Source organism: Microcaecilia unicolor, chromosome 14 (assembly GCF_901765095.1).
Source record: "Microcaecilia unicolor chromosome 14, aMicUni1.1, whole genome shotgun sequence".
Lineage (NCBI taxonomy): Eukaryota > Metazoa > Chordata > Amphibia > Gymnophiona > Siphonopidae > Microcaecilia > Microcaecilia unicolor.
In genome coordinates, this window is record NC_044044.1 from 43,862,684 (window position 1) to 43,885,613 (window position 22,930).

Consider the following 22,930-nt stretch of genomic DNA (forward strand, 5'->3'; position numbering starts at 1 on the left):
GGGTCGCTGGCCGCAGCAAACCCTTTGCCAGCTCTGAGCTGGCGTTAGGGTTTGCAGATCATTGGGGAGGAATGGTGAGCCCTGTCCAGCATGCATTTGCATGCTAGCAGGCCCCCATTCCCCCCAGCAAAGCAAACCTGAAGACCCCGCAGCGACAGGGGGCTGGAGGTCTGGTGGACCTCCGGTCCCCCCAACAATTTCCCCCCCCCCCCAGGTTCAGGGAGGGCTGGAGATCCGGTGGGTCTCCAGCCCCCCCCCCCTAACTACCCTCAACATTTCCAAAATAGTCCCTGGTGGCCCAGTGGGTAACAAACCCCCCCCCCCCAGCGACAGGGGGGCTGGAGGTCCGCTGGATCTCCGGTCCCCCCGATGATCCCCCCCAAGATTCAGGGAGGGCTGGAGATCCGGTGGGTCACCAGCCCCCCTAACCCCCCCAGCAAAGGGTCCCTGATGGTCCAGTGATCAATCCGCCCCTCCCTACCTACCCCCCTACCTTGTGAGTTGGAGGAGGGAGGTAGCCTGCCTCCCTCCTCTTCCTTCGACGCCACAAAATGGCGGCGCCCAGCCCTGCCCAATGTATCCTGAGATGTGCTGGGCGGCGCTACACACCATATAAGGGTCCCTGGATACACTGGGCAGGGCTGGGTTCTGCCATTTTGCGGCGTCAAAGGAAGAGGAAGGAGGCAGGCTAACTCCCTCCTCCAACCCACAAGGTAGGGGGGTAGAAAGGGGGGGGCGGATTGATCACTGGACCATCAGGAACCCTTTGCTGGGGGGGGGGTTAGGGGGGCTGGAGACCCAGTGGATCTCCAGCCCTCCTTGAACCTGGGAGGGGGGATCGTCGGGAGGACTGGTGTTCCGCCGGACCTCCAGCCCCTGTTGCTCGGGGCAGGGGTAGTTGGGGCCTGGTGGTCCCATGGACCTCCAGCCCCTGTGTTTGACAGGTTTGGGCTTTTGACAGCCCAGACCTGTCAAAGAAGTGCGGGAGGATTGTGCTGAGCGCATGCTCTGGTGCAATTCTCCCGCACTTCTACCCCATGATCAGAGATAATTGCATACTTAAATTTGCATGCAATTATCTCTGATCATAGGTCTAATAACGCCCTGCACTGTTCCAGCACTATTTTGGGAGCGCTGTTTGGAACAGCGTGGAGTTTTGATCATCTGCTTGTTAGTGTTCAGTATTTGCACTCACTCTATTTAACATCTTCATGGCTCCACTGGCTACTTTGATCCAATCTTTGGAGCTTATATTGCCTTTTCTATGCAGATGATATACCACTACTACTATTATCATTTCTATAGCGCTACTAGACATAAGCAGCACTGTATAGTAAACATGTAAGAGACAGTCCCTGCTCCACAGAGCTTACAATCTAATCAAGACAGAAAAACAGGGCAAATAAGGGATAAGGGAATTATTTATTTAGTAGGATTTATTTACCGCCTTTTTGAAGGAATTCACTCAAGGCGGTGTACAGTAATGTGGGAAGAATAAAACAGACATGGGTACTGAACAAGTGAATAGGGGTTAGGAGTTAAAAGCAGCCTCAAAAAGGTGGGCTTTTAGCCTAGATCTGAACACGGCCAGAGATGGAGCTTGATGTACTGACTCAGGAAGTCTATTCCAGGTGTACGGTGCAGCAAGATAAAAGGAAATGGAGTCTGGAGTTGAGGAGAAGAGTACAGATAAGAGAGATTTACCTGATGAGCGGAGTTCCTGGGGAGGAGTGTAGGGAGACATGAGAAGTACTGAGGAGTTACAAATATTGATGGAAATGATGATACTAACTCAGCTGAAATTGCTCAATTAAACATTAAACTTCCATCTCTAACAGATTGGCTGTTGAATAACCAACTAAAACTGAACCTTGAGAAATCAAAGGCACTACTTTTTTATGGAACCAGCTGCTTTTTTTTTTTTTTTACCTTATTTAGGGCTGTAGTTATCAACATGGGATACTGTTAAGTCATGCTATTTTACCAGTAACTTGTACTATTTTAATGCAGGTCCCATTTTATGCAATGAGACCTTGGTACTAATAACCAGGGTTACCAGCAAGAAAACACATCTTAGTAACCCACGTTGATAACTTCTCCCCTTAATTAAATAGAAAATAAATGCCTCTAGAAATGGAAATCACTGCTATCTAATATAATAATTTGTACCTCAACGTTCTATGGCTGGCTGGGTTCATAACATCCTGATGTCAGCAAGCCCCCAGCGTTCCCTTCCCTCTCACTGTCCCGCCCTCGCATAAAGACAAAATAATGTCAGAGGACTATCTTCCAAATTGTTACCTAGAAATCTAACCTATTACATTTTATACCAATTCTTTGTGCTGTTATTTATTTTTATTTTATATTTTTGGGCAGCAGCTGTTTAAATACCGTGGCCATCTTGGAGTGGGAAATCGCATTAGTACAAAAATTCTTCCTGAAGCAGCAATAACATTTGCGAAACAAGACGTTCTTGTAGAAGAAAAAGCAGAAGAAGGAGATTATGAAGCAAGACGTTAAACAAGATTAGAGGAGAGACCAAGATCAAGATGGCGGCACTAACGGCTGTGTGAGCCCTGGGCTCCGCGGTTCCAGCGAACGTAAAAGCTGACAGAAGTTCTCTTTCCGATTTTAAAAATGGGAAAGAGAAAGGGGAAAACGCAGGCCCCTACCTCCATGGTGCCAACGTCGACTCCAATCTTGAAGCAAACGACGTTGGAGAGCTTCGGAGTGAGGACCCCGGGCGAAAGAATGCCTACTTCGACGGGTTCGACTCCTTCGGGAACCGAGCGCAACGCTGAGGGAGTGACGCTGAGTCCTCCTGATTCCACCCCCCCCTTCACAACCCGGAAGTGTGATGGCGCCAGCAGGACCGCAGCAGCTGGGGAATGCAGCCTTGCTGTGTGCGGAAGGAGGATCTTTCGGCACACAGACTCCTGTGATGGAAACAACGAGTCGGGGACAGATGCTGGACGCTGCCCCTAGAACCCAGGATCTACCTTCCGAGGATATTGGAGGTATGAAGAGACCAATGAGGGTGACAATGGAGACATTGTGGGAAGCAATCCAGGGGGTGAACAAGACATTACTGCAGATGAATGTTTCTCTTACTGGCGAAATTAAGGACTTAAAACAATCCTATCAAACATTGACTAAAGATGTTGAAGAACATAGAGGGCAAATTGAGGTGATTGAAAATGAAGTTAAACAATTAAAGAATTTAACAACTACTTTGATTAAAGATAAAGAAACCCAAGAGAGAAAAATAGAATATCTGGAGAATAATGGGAGGAGAAATAACCTGCGGTTTTTGAATTTTCCCAAGTCACCCTTAATTTCAGCAGTGGATATGCTCAAGAAGTATTTCAGTGAAATATTGGGGATTCCTATGGAGGGATACCCCCCTATAACGAGGACCCAATATATTTCAGGGATAGTGAAACAATTGAATGAACAACCACAGGTAACCCCAAGTTTTAACTTGACTGAGTTTCTTGAAAACTCTCTGGAGCTTGTAACAGAGAGAACCACGTTGATTGCATCATTTGCTCTTGAACTTGATAGAAATAACATTTTAAGACTCTACTTTCGCCATTTAAATGAAATGTTTTGGGGACAAAAAGTTCAAATTTTTCCTGATATGGCAAGAAGTACACAAAAAAGGAGGAAACAATTTCTCTCTTATAGATCTAGAGTTGTTAAACTGGGTGCTACTTTCTTGTTAAAGTTTCCCTGTAAATGCTTTGTAACTTTTGAAATTAATAATTATATATTTTTTCCCCTTTGAAATTGTTAGAATTTATCTCATCTAAAGAAAATGTTAAGTCGCCAACTGTTTTGCCTCCCTAATTACAGTGCTGTAACGTCGGCTGTAGACATCCGTAGCCCCTCCCGTTTTATTTTTGATTTATTATATAGATTTAAATTTCCTAGTGTCTTGATCCACCTATTGGGGACAAATGTAAACTCTTTTTTCCTGTATAATTTAACCTGTTTAGGCTATAGTAATTTGATTACCTTTATTTCATTGCTGATATTTCAAGTTTATATTATTGGATGTAAACAAAAAATTTATAAATAAAGAAATTAAAAAAAAAAAAAAACAAGATTAGAGGAGTAAAGACTGAACAGCATTGAGAGAACGCACCAACCGGTTGGAAGGACTGAACAGTGGTGGGAAGAGAAAATACCTCAAGCCACAATACAGCAAGGCTTACGAGCCGAGAAGGTAAGTACACAGCTGGGAGTGGGGCAGGAGTATGCGGTTCAATGAGAAAATATAAAATAAAAAGAAATAAAAGCACAAAGAATTGGTATAAAATGTAATAGGTTAGATTTCTAGGTAACAATTTGGAAGATAGCCCTCTCACAGTGTGGGTGTTTTGAGCGGTGAGTTGTCTAATTAACCTTTGTTTTTTCTCCTTAAGGAGTTTTTTTTCATTGGTTGGTAGTGCTCCCGTTACAATAAAATAAAAAGAACAAGGACCAATGATAGGTACATTGCTCTAATAAAAAAGCGGTGGCGCTCTTAAAAGAAAGAGCAGGTATTCTATATTGAATAGCCAGGCTTGGCAGCTTTGAGGTCCTGGGTTGATAATTAATGTTCAACATTCACACGCTGTGAAACGAATATTCTATTGCCATCTGGTATATGTATAGAAAGAGAGATATATATATATATAGCACCTTGCCCGTATTCACCTGTTTGGGTTTCACAAGGCAGGCGATTACCCTGCCGAAACACAGTCTCATGTCACATTCCTTCCTGCAAAGTGCTTTGGTTAATATTTACACATTCACATTTGGCTCCTAGAAGTCTTCGATCTACTTCTACTTCTTGCGATTGTTGGACTGTACATAGGGGTTTCTTGTTCCTGTTTTCTTCACTGGATCATGTTTTCAGTAAGATGCATTATAGGGGATTTTGGTGACTTAAGATCAGAATGAAGGGATTTCCCTGGGTTTTCTTCAGTTCTGGTACAGGACGTTTGACGTGTCAGCGTCTGAGATTAACCCACTTGCTTTATGGTGGGTGCTGGTCTGCGCTAGATCTGTTGTGTGATATTACACTTGTGGAGTGAATGGCCTCTGCCAGTTTACTGTTTGAACGTTACCCTCTGTCAGTACATGCTCAAAACTCCCCCCACCCCCCCCGGCTCAATACTACTAAATGAGATTCCCCATACTAAGAACTGTACAAGTGTGTATTCACAACATTAAAAATGTAGTAGGCAGAGAAAATTGTAGGTCCCTCTCCTGAAGAGCTTAGACTCAAGGGGACCAATTTTGAGACCAAGGGAGGGATCCTGGCTAACTCCCAAGTTCGGCGGCGAACCCAGAAATTCAGTGCCCGGGCCGTATCCAGCGACTGGCACTGAATATCTGGTTTTGGCTGCTAAAAACAAAGCCAGTTAAGTTGATATTCTTCAGCTAACCGGCCAAGTTATAACGGCCAAAGATAGACCTGCTATTTACACATGTCTACCTGGCCACTAAACTTAGTTGGTCTATGTCGTGCAACTTAGCTGGTTATCAGGCTAGCCGCTAAGCTGTAATAATCAGCCGAGATAGCCGGCCAGCTCACTCTGAATATTAGCACTTAGCGGGCTTAAGGCTATTTGGCCAGGAGATGTTCCTGGCCCGTTAAATAAATTTTTAAATATTGTCAGGAAGTAGACTTTTAGCAGCAGGTGATAGTATGAAAGGATTGCTCTGTGCTTAAAATGATAATCTCTTCTGAGCATGGAGCCTGGTCTAGAGGTAGTGATGCATGAACTAACCCAGGGCTGCCTCCTAAGGCCTGTGGTTTGGTCCCTGGCCTGACAAAGGGCACACATTAAATCTCTGGAAATCCAGAATCTGGCAGGTGATGAAAGTTAAACAAATCTTTTGTACTTTCCAGAGACAACACCAAGATATTCTTTACATAACAAGTTGTTATGTCACTATTCCTGACTCTGACATGGGATAACAGGGTGCCACACGCTCACAGGCTCTGAGGACAGTTCAGTTACAGCAAACCTATTTAATGAAAACATTTCCTCCTGGGTGACATCCAGTGCCCAGAAACAAATTCCTAGAAGGGGCAATGCTATTATTCAACAACCATATACCATATGAGAGGGAGCTACAGAAAGACACACCCCAGGACTGGGGCAAGGCCAGGATTAGAAATGAGACACACATTGGTTTGCACACTGAACCCAGAGTCAGGCCACGAGTTAGGGCCAGAGCTGGTATTAGAACCAAGACACACAGCAGTACACACACTGAACCCAGATTCAGGGATAGAGCTGGTATTAGAACCAAGACATGCAGTGGTGCACAAACAGAAACCAGGGTCACACCTGAGATTAGAACTGAGACACACAGTGGTGCACATACTGAACCCAGAGTCAGGCCAAGAGCTGGGATTAGAACAGAGATACAGATACACAGCGGTGCACACACTGAACAGGGCTGGGATTAGAACTGAGTCACCAGGAGATAAAAGGATTTGCCCCAAGATCACACACAGCTAGTCATGGGTCAACGCCAAAGATTAGAACCAAGGCACTGGTAGATAAATTCACTTAACCCAAGGTCACAGAGAGTCAGAGTCAGAGCTGAGGCTTAGAACTGAGACAAATGCAGATAAAGAAATTCCCTCAAAGGTCACACAGGGTCAGGGGGAAAAATGAGCCAGTATCTCCCAAAATTACTTCTACCGCATGCTCTGCCTCTCTTCAAAAGTTGTATCATGATGAAACAAATAAACCCACCTGGAAACAGTACCAGCACCAGAAAGTCCCCAAGTGCCCAGATCATGTGGCAGAAAACAGAACTTGGTGAGGACTTGGTGGTGGGGGTTTGAATTTAGGATCCTTCCCTCCCCACAGCCGCGTGCTTAAGAACATAACAGATGCCATACTAGGCTACAGCAATGATCAAGCGAGCGAACACAGCCTCCTTTCTCCTACAGTGCCCGGTCTGGGTTCTTTCTAAGCCCCACAACTTCCCACCATGTTACTCATCCCCATAAAAGAAGTAGGCAGGGCCAGTTTAGCTATTAGGGAAGACCAGGCAGTCACCCAGGGCAGCAAAGAACATTAACTTAAAGGTGTTCTCAGATTTAATTCTTTGCACAGTTCAAGGTATATGTAGGATAATAAAAATCACAACAAGAGATCCTGAGACATAACTCAAAGAACCACCACTTAGAGAGAGAGAGAGAGAGAGAGAGAGAGAGAGAGAGAGAGAGATGGGTTGAAAACCAAGCCAGCCAGGGTACATAAGTACATAAGTACATAAGTACATAAGTACATAAGTAGTGCCATACTGGGAAAGACCAAAGGTCCATCTAGCCCAGCATTCTGTCACCGACAGTGGCCAATCCAGGTCAAGGGCACCTGGCACGCTCCCCAAACGTAAAAACATTCCAGACAAGTTATACCTAAAAATGCGGAATTTTTCCAAGTCCATTTAATAGCGGTCTATGGACTTGTCCTTTAGGAATCTATCTAACCCCTTTTTAAACTCCGTCAAGCTAACCGCCCGTACCACGTTCTCCGGCAACGAATTCCAGAGTCTAATTACACGTTGGGTGAAGAAAAATTTTCTCCGATTCGTTTTAAATTTACCACACTGTAGCTTCAACTCATGCCCTCTAGTCCTAGTATTTTTGGATAGCGTGAACAGTCGCTTCACATCCACCCGATCCATTCCACTCATTATTTTATACACTTCTATCATATCTCCCCTCAGCCGTCTCTTCTCCAAGCTGAAAAGCCCTAGCCTTCTCAGCCTTTCTTCATAGGAAAGTCGTCCCATCCCCACTATCATTTTCGTCGCCCTTCGCTGTACCTTTTCCAATTCTACTATATCTTTTTTGAGATACGGAGACCAGTACTGAACACAATACTCCAGATGCGGTCGCACCATGGAGCGATACAACGGCATTATAACATCCGCACACCTGGACTCCATACCCTTCCTAATAACACCCAACATTCTATTCGCTTTCCTAGCCGCAGCAGCACACTGAGCAGAAGGTTTCAGCGTATCATCGACGACGACACCCAGATCCCTTTCTTGATCCGTAACTCCTAACGCGGAACCTTGCAAGACGTAGCTATAATTCGGGTTCCTCTTACCCACATGCATCACTTTGCACTTGTCAACATTGAACTTCATCTGCCACTTGCACGCCCATTCTCCCAGTCTCGCAAGGTCCTCCTGTAATTGTTCACATTCCTCCTGCGACTTGACGACCCTGAATAATTTTGTGTCATCGGCGAATTTAATTACCTCACTAGTTATTCCCATCTCTAGGTCATTTATAAATACATTAAAAAGCAACGGACCCAGCACAGACCCCTGCGGGACCCCACTAACTACCCTCCTCCACTGAGAATACTGGCCACGCAATCCTACTCTCTGCTTCCTATCTTTCAACCAGTTCTTAATCCATAATAATACCCTACCTCCGATTCCATGACTCTGCAATTTCTTCAGGAGTCTTTCGTGCGGCACTTTGTCAAACGCCTTCTGAAAATCCAGATATACAATATCAACCGGCTCCCCATTGTCCACATGTTTGCTTACCCCCTCAAAAAAATGCATTAGATTGGTGAGGCAAGACTTCCCTTCACTAAATCCGTGCTGACTTTGTCTCATCAGTCCATGTTTTTGTATATGCTCTGCAATTTTATTCTTAATAATAGCCTCCACCATCTTGCCCGGCACCGACGTCAGACTCACCGGTCTATAATTTCCCGGATCTCCTCTGGAACCCTTCTTAAAAATCGGAGTAACATTGGCTACCCTCCAGTCTTCCGGTACTACACTCGATTTTAGGGACAGATTGCATATTTCTAACAGTAGCTCCGCAAGTTCATTTTTAGTTCTATTAATACTCTGGGATGAATACCATCAGGTCCCGGTGATTTACTACTCTTCAGCTTGCTGAACTGACCCATTACATCCTCCAAGGTTACAGAGAATTTGTTTAGTTTCTCCGACTCCCCCGCTTCAAATATTCTTTCCGGCACCGGTGTCCCCCCCAAATCCTCCTCGGTGAAGACCGAAGCAAAGAATTCATTTAATTTCTCCGCTACGGCTTTGTCCTCCTTGATCGCCCCTTTAACACCATTTTCGTCCAGCGGCCCAACCGACTCTTTGGCCGGTTTCCTGCTTTTAATGTATCTAAAAAAATTTTTACTATGTATTTTTGCTTCCAACGCTAATTTCTTCTCAAAGTCCTTTTTTGCCCTCCTTATCTCCGCTTTGCATTTGGCTTGGCATTCCTTATGATCTATCCTGTTACTTTCAGTTGGTTCTCTTCTCCACTTTCTGAAGGATTGTTTTTTGGCTCTAATGATTTCCTTTATCTTACTGTTTAGCCACGCCGGCTGACGTTTAGTCTTTTTTCCCTTTTTTCTAATACGTGGAATATATTTGTCCTGAACCTCCAGGATGGTGTTTTTAAACAGCATCCACGCCTGATGCAAGTTTTTTACTCTGCGAGCTGCTCCTTTCAGTCTTTTTTTCACCATTTTTCTCATTTTGTCGTAATCACCTTTTCTATGGATTCTCCTCATGACCTCAGTTAAGTCACCTTATCTCCAGTTTCAAAGTAGAGCAGCATGCAAATGTCTGAGCATATGGTTTCTACCAGGGCCACCGAGAGACAAAGCCAGGCCTGGGGAAAGCAATGCACCCCCTCCCCCTCCCCCACCCGCCTGCCCGCTGCCGCCACCTCATCTCACCTGGTTCAATATCTCTCTCGTCTTTCCCCCCTCCCTGCCCTCAGTAGTGTTCCTGTGGGCTGCCGGCAGCATAAAAGAAGCAACTTGCCTCTGGCTGGCCTCCAAAGTGTTTCCTCTGTTGTGTTCCGCCTACGCGGACACAGGAAATTGTATCAGAGGAGACAAGAAAAAGAACAGGGAACACCAGTTACAGGTAGGCTGCTTTCATTTTAGATGCTATTAGTAGCCTTTTGGAACACTACCGAGGGGAGGATGGAAAGACGAGAGAGATACTAAACTGGGTAGGGGAGGGGGGGAAATGCCAGTTTGCATATAAAACTGGGGTGGCAAATCCATTTGTGCCACCCTACAGCGATGCTTATGGCCAGACCCCCCTTGGAGGCCGGACCTGGGGGAATCTTGCTCCCCCCTCCCCCCCTCAGTGGCCCTGGCTTCTACTGCAAGCATAATGCCATCCAATGTAGAAAGATAAATATATTCAAGTTTCATGCATGGAAAGCTTGAGGCTGATGGGGAGGAGGAAGCGTGCCAGACTCATGCGCAGAAAGGCTTTGTGGTAAGCGTGGTTTCTTTGTGTGCATGTCCGAAGGCAAACAGAAGTGTCAGCACACTCAGGGCCTGTTCTTTTGCACCTAAATATGAGCCTCACAAACATTTTGTGTGCATACAATTGTTTGAGGCTCATATTTAGGCGCAGAACGGGTACTTTCAGTTTTATTCGTACATGTGCACATCTGTTTCTTCCCATTTGCCTTTGAAACTTGCAGACACTTCCTTCTGGCTGCAGAGAAGACAAAGCTGGTAGTTTAATCTCAAAAACTGGAATAAGATGCTCTCTGTGAACCCCTCAATACTAGGGTTACCATATTTGCAGAGACAAAAAAGAGGCCACAACAAATAAAATGCTTCCCTGCCCTCAGCCTGCACCTGGCTTGTCCTCAGTCCCACACCACTGCGCTGCACCACACCCTGTTTCACAGTCATCTTGACCCCCCCCCCCCCCCCCAGACATCCAGATTCTATAAGCAGTGAAAATACTGGTAAAAGGAACATAAATGCATTTTCTTCCGTACAAAATTAGAAAAGATATACATTTCCAAAAAAGCAAACATTCATGAGCAGCATGACCCCCTCTCCTCTCCTCTTCATCTCCTTCTATCCATGCACTGTATTTCCCCTGTTTCCCTTACACACCTCCATGTAGGTCCCCCTTCCCAAACTTTTTTCCAGTCCCCCTTCCCTGCACCCACACTCCATCTACCTTTTTTACAGCCCTCTCCCTTCCTCCCTCCACCCACTCATACGACTCCATCCATCCATCCCCCTCCCCTCCAGCCCTGAGTCAGGGTGCCCTCCCAAACCTACCTCAACATGCGCTGGTGGTCTAGTGGCCTTTTTGGGGCAGGGAAGAACCCCACAATTTCCTGCCCACTGCATCTGCTTCTTCAAAATGACTGTCAAGACTTCAAGCAGTGGCCTTGCGAGACTTCCATGGAAGTCTCACAAGGCCCACCACTTGAAGTCTCAGCAGCCATTTTGAAGTGTACAAATATTGCCATACTGGGAAAGACCAAAGGTCCATCAGCCCAGCATCCTGTTTCCAACAGTGGCCAATCCAGGTCACATATACCTGGCAAGATCCCAGAAAAGTACAAAACAACTTATGCCGCTTATCCAAGAAATAAGCAGTGGATTTTCCCCAAATCCATTTTAATAATGGGCTATGGACTTTTCCCTTAGGAAGCCATCCAAACCTTTTTTAATCCCCACTAAGCTAAATGCCTTTACCACATTCTCTGGCAACGAATTCCAGAGTTTAATTACATGTTGAGTGAAGAAACATTTTCTCCGATTCGTTTTAAATTTACTACATTGTAGCTTCATCACATGCCCCCTAGTCCTAGTATTTTTGGAAAGCGTAAACAGATGCTTCACATCTACCTGTTCAACTCCACTCATTATTTTATAGACCTCTATCATATCTCCCCTCACCCGCCTTTTCTCCAAGCTGAAGAGCCCTAGTCACTTTAACCTTTCATCATAGGGAAGTCATCCCATCCTCTTTACCATTTTCGTCGCCCTTCTCTGCACCTTTTCTAATTCCACTTTATCTTTTTTGAGATGTGGTGACCAGAATTGAACAAAATATTCGAGGTGCGGTCACACCATGGAGCGATACAAAGGCATTATAACATCCTCATTTATGTTTTCCATTCCTTTCCTAATAATACCTAACATTCTATTTGCTTTCTTAGCCACAGTAGCACACTCAGCAGAAGGTTTCAATGTATCATCAACGACGACACCTAGATCCCTTTCTTGGTCTGTGACGCCTAGCGTGAAACCTTGCATGACGTAGCTATAATTCAGGTTCCTCTTTCCCACATACATCACTTTGCACTTGCTCACATTAAACGTCATCTGCCATTTAGATGCCTAGTCTCCCAGTCTCGTAAGGTCCTCTTGTAATTTTTCACAATCCTCCCGCGATTTAACGACTTTGAATAACTTTGTGTCATCAGCAAATTTAATTACCTCACTAGTTACTTCCATCTCTAGCTCATTTATAAATATACTAAAAAGCAGCGGTCTCAGCACAGACCCCTGAGGAACCCCACTAACTACCCTTCTCCATTGAGAATACTGACCATTTAACCCTACTCTCAGTTTTCTATCTTTTAACCAGTTTTTAATCCACAATAGAACACTACCTCCTATCCCATGACTCTCCAATTTCCTCTGGAGTCTTTCATGAGGTACTTTGTCAAACATCTTCTGAAAATTCAGATACACAATATCAACCGGCTCCCCTTTATCCACATGTTTGTTCACCCCTTCAAAGAAATGTAGTAGATTGATGAGGCAAGATTTCCCTTCACTAAATCCATGTTGACTTTGTCTCATTAATCCATGCTTTTGAATATGCTCTGTAATTTTGTTCTTATTAATAGTCTCTACCATTTTGCCCGGCACCGATGTCAGACTCACTGGTCTGTAATTTCCTGGATCTCCTCTGGAACCTTTTTAAAAAATCGGCGTTACATTGGCCACCCTCCAATATTCCGGTACCACACTTGATTTTAAGAATCGGCGGCAGCAAGCAGATCAGCGTGGGGTTATTTCTTGCCTCAAAGAGACCACTAGACGACCAGGGCACATTGAGGTAGGCTTGGGGAGGGCACCCTGAGGAAGGCGAGCCAGCCCAGAAACCCAGACAAACAGGCAGCTTTGAAAAAACTGCCTGGACCCCCAACCATGTCCGGGGAAACCCGGACATATGGTAGCCCTACTCAACACAGCCCTGGACCTGGTGAAAAAATTCTCACAAATTTGCATGCATCGAAAGCTCTCTGCGTTGCACAAAATACTTAAATGAGCTTGTTACCGTACATTTTAATACAGCGTGCGGCCATGTCTTCCGTGTGAGTTAACTTGCATACTCAGCCCTTCTCTGCGTTCTGCACTTAATAATGTGCTCACACACCCGGCGGTAACAGCGTAGTTAGGCTTTCTGCATCGGCCCCTTTGACTGTAAGCTCCCTGGGGAAGGAACTTGTACCTGAAATGCTAATATATGCAGTAAACTGTCTTGAGCATTATTTGGAAAAGCAGGTGAGAAACTGAATTACTATTATAGGAGGGAAATGAGAGGCCTTCTGTTTAACACCCTCTTTGCACATCTTGTCTCAGATATAAGGCTATATGGTTATAGGTTTGGTCGACAAGCAGGCATAACTCCAGGAAAGGGGCAATAATATTTGGGGCTAGTTGGAGCTATCAGTCCCCTTTAAATTTCCCAGTTTCAGAAACTCACAATGGTCTCTACCCTTATCCAGTCTAGAAATAAGTCACATCAGTGATTTATGAGACCAAGCCAACCTTTCAGAAGTCTCATCAAGAATAGCAAGGCAACCATCAGGTTCAGGCTTTCTCCCAGCACATATCTGGTCCTCCAGTTCTGATTCTACATAGATTCACAGTGGGCTGGGATAGTTTATACTGAAACAAGGTAAGTGTTATCCAGGGATGATGCCATACTTGAGAATTCAGGGGCACATGCAAGCCTTGTTTAGGTGTGATTTCACTAAGCAAAAGCAAGACTAGAAACCTGATATGGATTTCAAGTGAGCCTGGATTTTCTCCTAAAATCCTGCATCAGTACCACACCCGTAACACACACTGCAGAGACCACTCATGGCTTCTGATCAACAAGTACATTCTCCTACCTTTCCTTTCCCACCAGTCACTTTCTTAATGAAACTCAGAGTCCGTTCCAGCGTACTCTCCTCTCGCCTTTCGTTCTCCCGACCACCGCTCTCCACAGTGTCCAGCTGGCTGAGGCTCCCAAAACTGTTCCGGACACAAGAACAAGAATATCAGTTCCACTAGTGAGCGAGGGCAGGAACAGAAGCAATCCAGCTTAAAACGGGGTGCTAAATCCATCAGAATCTCAGTCATGGCCCATAATTATTGTACTGGCCAGTGGCATCTGTGGAAATCAGACTGTAAGCAGATCCATGAAAATTACAGTCCAAAGGTGACATGAGAGTACCCCAGTGGGTCGTAGGCAGGGGCGTAGCCAGACCTCACGGTGGGAGGGGGCCAGAGCCCGAGGTTGGGGGCACATTTTGAGTGCTGCCCCCCCCCACCCACCACCTCGCCTCCTCGCCCCCCCACCACCTTGCCTCGCCTCACCTCACCCCCTTACAAACAAATACATTTGCTGGCGGGGGTCCCCAACCCCCGCCAGCCAAAGCCTTCTTCAGTGTGGTCTCCGGAGCAGCTGCGTTCACTGCCTGCCCCCTGCTCTTCTTTCTTCTTTCTCCTCCTGTGCATGCTGACGCGTCAGCGTGCACAGGAGGAACAAGAAGAAAGACGAGCAGGGGGCAGGCAGCGAACGCGGCTGCACCAGAGACCGCTGAGCATCAGCGTGCACAGGAGGAACAAGAAGAAAGACGAGCAGGGGGCAGGCAGCGAATGCGGCTGCACCAGAGACCGCTGAGCATCAGCGTGCACAGGAGGAGCAAGAAGAAAGAAGAGCAGGGAGCAGGCTGCAAATGCGGCTGCGTGGGAGACTGCGCTGAAGGCTTTGGCTGGCATGGGTTGGGGACCCCTGCCAACCAAACCAGAGGCCTGGATGAAATTTGCGGGGGCCCAGGCCCCCGTGGCTCCCCATAGCTACGGACCTGGTTGCAGGTCCTCAGGATATAGGTTATATGTCCAATGAAGGCCTCTGTTCTAGGCACCGCAATCCATAGCTGCCTGGGACTTTGGTCTCCGGGCACCAGAAATGTGCTACTAGGTCTTTCACCCCAGTGCTGGCTGCAAACTTGTTTGCCAAGTGTGAATCTGTGAAACATGCTGGTTTCCCATCTGCACAACTAGGTGATATATAACATACAGCTAGAGAGGGGCAGGGGTCAGACAGTCACTGCCTCAGGGGTGGTACATGTCTCACTTGCACCTGTGAGGTTTCACTTTAAGCAAGGACCACTCAGTTTTTGGCCTTCCTGGATGGATAACATGAGAAATAGCTATGAGGACTCCTAGTGATTTTATAAACAGGACAGCAGGTTGTGCTCCAGGTCCACAGAGACAGATTGAGTTCATCCTGGTTTTACCCCAGAGCATCTCAGGACTGGAATCTTGAGTTTCCCCAAAGATGCCAAAGTTACCTACTTCCAGGCTGCAGATTTTGAGACAGTCCTGGATTTCTAACCACCTCATCATGGTGCATTGTGGGACTGGCAGCACTGATTTCAATGGGCAGGATCAGGCACTGCAAATCCCACATTGCTTTGGGAGGTAAGTTCAAAACCAGGACTGGCCAAAAAGTCTCCCGCCTGGAACTGGGTAACTTGGTATCTGGTTTCCCTGATGATGGGCCAGAAAAACGAAGTGTACAGTCACACTGGGAGTAAATTGGCAGCAGTGCTGTCTGTTTCTGGAGACCTGGAGCTGGCTGGCAAATTAGCGTCTCTTTAACACAGTGGCGTTCCTAGCCTGGATGACACCCGGGGCGGATCGCCGATGCGCCCCCCCTGCGAAATTACACCCCCCCGGGTGCACGCCGCTGGGGGGGATGTGCCACGGCGCGCACCTGTCGGCTCTGAGTTCACTAATCTCGCTCGTTCGCTGCAGCTCCCTCTGCCCCGGAACAGGAAGTAACCTGTTCCAGGGCAGAGGGAGCTGCAGCGAACGAGCGAAGTTAGCGAACTCGGAGCCGACAGGCGCGCACTGCAGCACCCCCCCCCCCAGCGGCGTGCACCCGGGGCGGACCGCCCCCACCCCACCCCCCTTGGTATGCCACTACTTAAACACAACAGGTCCAATGTTCAAAGGATTTATACTTCTAACTTTAGGCCCTGTTTACAAAGATGCACTAATGTTTTTAGCGTACGCTAACCATGATGCCCATAATATTCCTATGGGCATCTATACAATTAGCACGCTCTAAGTTTTAGTGAGCACTAAAAATGCTAGCATACCTTTGTAAACAGGGCCCTTTGAGAGTTATGCTTATAAATTGGCTTTGAAAATATACTTGGGTTGAGTGCATAACTTCATACTCAAAATTTCACTAACTGGTCAATATTCAGCCAGCGGCAATCAACATTATTTGAAACACCATCCATCGCCAGCTAAATTAGGGCCCAATATTCAATGCTGGGCCAAGTCCAGGCACTGGCATTGAATATCGAAGGCTCATGGGACCCCTGCAAGCTGCCGGAGCTTATGCGGGTCCTGGCCGATATTCAGTTGGGGTCCGCATAAATTCAAGGGGGTCCTCAGTTCCTCCAATCCCTCACCTCACTCTCCTGGAATGTCCCCCTTCCTCTTCTAGCTGTTTAAATTGCTTTGAATATCTACCCCTAGACTCCTAAAAAGTGGGTGAGAACAGAGGCAGATTCAGGTGGGGAAACGAAGTTAAGAGCATAGTACTGGGCTCATAAATCGAACCAAATGAATGGTAGACTTATATTTATGAGCACAACTTAAAGCCCCTAAATTAACATGAATTTTCAGCTGAAAATAGGGCACAAATTTAGAAGGTTAACTTTGGAACCTTTGTCCATTGAGAAACTCAGCTTTTTATGAATGTCAGGCCCAGCAACGCTACATGTGGAGGCTGTGACATGTACTCACCCGTTTATGTGGTATCTCCCAGAGCCAAAGGAAACATCTGTAAAAGGGAGAAAAACAGAGCTGTGGGACCTCATAACATGAGGTTCAGCACCCAAAAGCTAAAAACCAAAAGACCAAACCACAGGAGGAGCAAACCCTCCTCAAACACTCCATGGAGAGTCCTTTTAGAATATGCAGTTTCCAGGGGCTCTGTGTGAAGCTTTCAAGCCACGGAAGGAAGGCGGGGAGGCAGGTTTGGGCTGTAATGGAAAGGGCCACCCATCACATGGTCACCAGGAAACGCAAAAGGGACGTGGTCAGTGGTTAGTAACGTAAGTGGACCATAGCTGGCAGGGGGGGAGGGGATTTTCCATCTTCTCCCTCTATTCAGGAAAAAAGGCTACTCTGAAAAGTTTAGAGAAAAAGTATTTCTCTAGCTTAGTGACACTTTGGTTTAGAAAGCAGAAGTTCCATGTAAAGGCTTTTTTTTTTTCAACAAGAACATCCAACACACTGAAATATATACTTGTTCCTCTTTTAAAAGGTGAAATAGATTTTTAAAAAAAAAACCTCTTTTGAAACTATTAATTTCTATTGCTTTTGCTGCAGTGGCTGCTGCCGGGCTGTTCATCATCAGAAATCCAGCTGGTGCATGTTCTTTTCATTAATTTTGTATTCTAGCTGCATAAGATAAGTGTTGAGAAATGTTTGCACTGCATTTGTATTGCACTGGAAACCTCTTGACCTGAATAATACGCAGTGTTTGTGTACATTGTATTTGAACTGAGTCATTGAGCTCGGTATTATTGGGAGTGTAAAGAATTAAAGGGAAAAAAAGTGTCAACTTTAGATTAAATGAGGGGAGGTTTTTCAGACTAAGGATGTGTCAGTTGTGAGGCTATTTGGCAATTATTGTCACAAGCCAACTCAGTCACTGAAGTCTTTTCCTCCTCCTATGTGCTGAGTCAATGTGAGTGGATAAGAGTATGTTTGAACTGGAATTTCACATTAGAAGATCACAACATAAGCCAACATAAAAACGAACACCACAAAAGATATAATAAAAAAACAGCCTGAAACAACTTAAGTTGAAGGCACTAACTCTCTGTGTATCTCCCTATTCCTCAGTAATGAACCTCAACTCTGCCTCTGACCCTAACCTGAGTCTCTTTACGTTTCCCTGACTCTGTGTGTGAGCTGGCGATGAATTGATTTACCTATCTGGTCCTCAGTTCTCATAGAAATATAGAAAAATTAAGACAGAAAAAGACAATATGGCCTATCCAGTCTGCCCAACCATACCATCCATTCTCCCTTCCTCTCCCTTAGAGATCCTATATATCTGTCTCAAGCTTTCTTGAATTCAGATATAATCTCAATCTCCACCACCTCCACTGGGAGGCCATTCCATGAAGAATTATTTCCTCAGGTTACTCCAGAGTCTGTCCCCTTTCACCTTTATCCTATGCCCCCTCATTCCAGAGCTTCCTTTCAGTTGAAAGAGACTTGCCTCCTCTGCACGTATGCTCTGGAGGTATCTAAACATCTCTATCATATCTCCCCTCTCCTGCCTTCCAGTGTTGCCAGGTGGGCGGTTTTACCGCCCAATTGGGCGGTTTTCCGTGACCAGCCGCGGGAAATTTTTGCCTGCGGCGGGTTGCGGTTTTTTGGGCTGTTTTTGGGCTTCAGGGCGGTTTTTTCGGCCGCGGGGGGCGGGGTTAGTGACATTTTGGGCGGGGTTAGTGACGTTTTGGGCGGGGTTAGTGACGTGGGAGGCGGGGCCGATGACGTGGGAGGCGGGGCCGATGACGGGGAGGCGGGGCCGATGACGTGGGAGGCGGGGCCGGTGACGGCGGGGGCGGGGTTGATGACGGCGGGGGCGGGGTGATGACGCGGGGGTGGGGGTGTCAGGGGCGGGGTTTGTGTTTGGGCGGGTTTTGGGCTGTTTTTTGGGCTGGATTGGGCTGGAAAAAAAATTTCCACCTGGCAACCCTGCTGCCTTCTTCCACAGTATATAGATCTTCTCCTGGCTCTGTCACTGAATCTGTGTAAGACCCTGGGGGGGGGGTCACTTTATTTCATTGTTTATCAGTTCTAATCCCCAGTTCTGTCCCTGTCTCACTGACTCTCTGTCTGTGACCATGGTGCAAGGTATTATATCTTACTGTATGCCACAGAGCAGCTAAAGATGAATGGCTTTTGGGAATCTCACCCCTCTTTCCCCCACCTCTGTTATCACTGTGTCTTCCCTGAGCTCATGCCCTTCAATTTAAAACCAGTCACATCTAGCGTTAATGGTCTTTTAGGCAGCTGCTAGATTTTCCAATCTGTGATCCCTTGGCATGCATCATGCCTGCGTGTATACCAGGACCACTTGGCATTTATTAACAGGCTATCCAATGAAAAAAAGACAGTGAAAAGAGTTTCAATATATTGCTATAAAATACTATAAACTCTTTCACAAAATAAGTTGACATAATACTTTAACACCTTAATTATAAATGAGTTGCAATCAGAAAAAAATGATTGAAAACTGAAAAAAACCTCACTTCCCGCTTCTCCACCCAATTTATTCTTTGTAAAGGATGTTGGAATCACTAGCGGGTTTAAACTCCTCATCGGCATAAAATACCCTTTTCAGAAAAAGATCGATAAAACTTCATTTATTTTCAATTCCAATTTCCAAAACATAGTGATTCCAAAAAGAAAAAACTTAGCTTTAATAGAATAATACTTTTCAACTTGTAGACATTCATTCACATTGACTGTGGCCAAAGTTTCGCCAAAAACGCTGTATCAAGACATGACAGAAAAAAATTCTTTATCAATCTTTGAATGCACCATGCGCCGCTGAGAAATAGTGCATTCAAGACAGCGCTTTTGGCGAAACTTTGGCCACAGTCGATGTGATTGAATGTCTACAAATTGAAAAGCAGGAGCTAAGTTTGCTTTTTTGTATTTTTTTCTTTTTGGAGTCACTATGTTTGGTCCCCATGGAATTGAAAATAAATGAAGTTTTAGCAATCTTTTTCTGAAAGGTTTTTTATGCCAATGAGGAGTTTAAACTTGCTAGTGATTCCATCATCCTTTACAAAGACAAAATTGGGTGGAGGAGCGGGAACTGAGGCTTTTTCCCTTTTCAATAATTTTTTTCTGATTGCAATTCACTTATAATTACGGTGTTAAAGTATTATTGTCAACTTATTTTGTGAAAGAGTTTATAGTGATTTATTAACGGGCTTCCAGGAACTCAGGTCACAGGGCACATTTGACTAGGGCCTGACTTCAGAAACCATTTATCCACCATGTCTATGATAAATAAACATAATTCACTAGATCCTGGTGCAAAATAAGTACCTGAATATATGTAAACTGCTTTGAATGTAGTTGCAAAAACCTCAGAAAGGCAGTATATCAAGTTCCATTTCCCATCCTGAGGGACCAGATGGTTTTAGCACTCATATTCAGATAACTTTATTGGCATGACAATTGTAGATGTGTTTAGGTATAAACTATTTAAAAAAATTACTTGAGGAAGAGAACTCCACAGATACTAATGACAACAACAAAGACAAAAAGATTCTCTTATGGAACACAGCATGAATAGATCTATTGAAAATAAGGAGGAAAAAGCCTCAAGAAGCTCCCAGCTACAAACAGCGGGAGCAGGACTGCTTCATCATCGGCAAAAAAACCTCCTTAAAGTTGGTTAAAGTATTGTAAGAATGACAACTTTGTCAAAATGTACTTAAACAATTTAAGAATGGCATGAACAGCTATCAATACTTAGCTAAATAATCCTAACTTCCTTCCTTCAATAGACAGACCGTTACTGTTATGAACGGAGTTTAAATTTCTGGCCGTTTGACCCTGAAGCAGCTAGACGAAACGCTGGCCACGGTCACAGTCTGTCCATTGAAAGAAGAAAGGACCATTTAGCTAAGTATTGATAGCTGTTCATGCCATTCTTAAATTGTTGAACTAAAATTTGACAAAGTTGTCATTCTTAAAATACTTTAAGCAACATTAAGGCGGGTTTTTTGCCGATGATGAAGCAATCCTGCTCCCACTGTTTGTAGCTGGGATCTTCTTGAGGCTTTTTCCTCCTTATTTTCAATAGATCTATTCACTGCTCATGTTATGTTCCATAAGAGAATCTTTTTGTCTTTGTTGACATCAATTGTAGATGTGTTGCCCGGTTCAGGTGCAGGCCCGCACTGTCTCTGGTCAGGTCATATTTAGCACCTGGTGGTGGGATATATCATATTTTTCTGCTCCAGTTACTGTTTATCCTCTTTCCCTCAGGATTATATGGAGTTTTTCCTGCTTATTCTTTTGTGGGAAGTGTTTGATTTTCTCTGTTAGTGTTGGGGAATATGCATCTCTGATCTCTCTGTATTTTGCACAGTACAGGAGGAAATGCATTTCTGTTTCTATTTCTCCAGGATTATGCAGAGGTTTTCCTCCTCATTCAGAGTCAGCATGGATTCAGCCAAGGGAAGTTTTGCCTCACCAATTTACTTCATTTCTTTGATGGAGTGAATAAACATGTGGACAAAGGTGAGTAGATTTTCAGAAAGCTTTTGATAAAATTCATATAAAGTTCATGAGAGACTCCTAAGAAAATTAAAGAGTCATGGAATAGGAGGCAGTGTGGATTAGGAATTGGTTATGAGGGTGGGGTTAAATGTCCAGTGGAGGCAGGTGAATAGTAGAGTGCTGCAGGGATCTGTACTTGGACCGGTGCTATTTAACATATTTGTAAATGATCTTGAATTCAGAACGACAACCGAGGTGATTAAGTTTTCAGATGACATAAAACTATTCAAAGCAGTCAAAACACATGCAGACTGTGAAAATTGAAGGAAGACCACAGAAAATTAAAATACTTTTACATCCAATGGCAGATGAAATTTAATGTGGACAAATGCAAAGTGATGCACATTGAGAAGAATAATTTGAATCATAGTTACCTGATGCTAGGGTCCACCTTGGGAGTCAGCATCCAAGAAAAAGATCAAGGTGCCATTAACTATACAAAGAACTTGCCCTGAGTTTAGCTAACCATCAAGTTAATCCCAACTGACTCTGTACTACGCATCTTGGTCCCATCATATATCTGCTCTTGGTCCCTCATATGGTAAGCCGTATTGTAGAAAATCTTTAGCTGAATGTTTTAATGCCTGCTTATTAGGTGTATCATTAGTATTATGCTAACATTGTATTATATCTCTGGTATTTGAATTCCAGTGCTATTAAATGTGCATATTTTTGATACTGCTTCACGGTAATTCTATTATTAGGTTTCAATGTACTGTTCAAGTTTACCTCATTTATTGTATTTATGTTTATTCTTGGTCATTTTACCTTTGTTATGCTGTTAACAAAATTGCAAATTTTATGTTAAACTGTACCTGCTATAAATAAATAATTAAATTGCAGGTCAATATGCTGAAATCTTCTGCCCGGTGTGCAGTGGTGGCCAAAAAAGCAAACAGGATGCTAGGAATTATTAGGAAAGGAATGGAAAATAAGACCAAGAATATTATAATGCTTCTGTATCACTTCATGATGCAACCTCACCTTGAGTATTGCATTCAGTTCTGGTCACCGTATCTCAAAAACAATACAACTGAATCAGAAAAGGTTCAAAGAAAAGTGACAAAAATGATAAAGGGTATGGAACTCCTCTCATATGAGGAAAGACCTCCTTTCACAGGATAAATCCCTCCTCTCAGTACCCTTCTCCACCACTGCCAACTCCAGGCTCCACTCATTCTGCCTCGCCTCACCCTATGCTTGGAACAACCTTCCTGAGCCCATACACCAAGCCCCCTCCTGCCCATCTTCAAGTCTTTGCTTAAAACCCACCTCTTCATTGCTGCGTTCGGCACCTAACTCTTACCGTTCAGTAAATCCAGACTGCCCCAATGTGACTGCCCCTATCGAACTGACCGTTCACTTGTCTTCTAGATTGTAAGCTCTTTGAGCAGGGACTGTCCCTCTATGTAAATTGTACAGCGCTGCGTAACCCTAGTAGCGCTTTAGAAATGTTAAGT

The 22,930-nt window shown here is 44.9% G+C and overlaps 1 protein-coding gene across 1 annotated transcript in view; it reads right to left on the minus strand.

Annotated features, from left to right (window-relative positions):
* ARHGEF2 (Rho/Rac guanine nucleotide exchange factor 2) overlaps window positions 1-22,930 on the minus strand; it is a 234,150-nt gene that overhangs the window by 144,704 nt on the left and 66,516 nt on the right. The window contains exons 6-7 of the mRNA XM_030187065.1: window positions 16,893-16,929; window positions 13,973-14,096 (exon numbers count right to left, since the gene is read on the minus strand). Coding sequence (XP_030042925.1) covers window positions 13,973-14,096; window positions 16,893-16,929 — 161 coding nt within the window. The remainder of the gene's footprint in view (window positions 1-13,972; window positions 14,097-16,892; window positions 16,930-22,930) is intronic.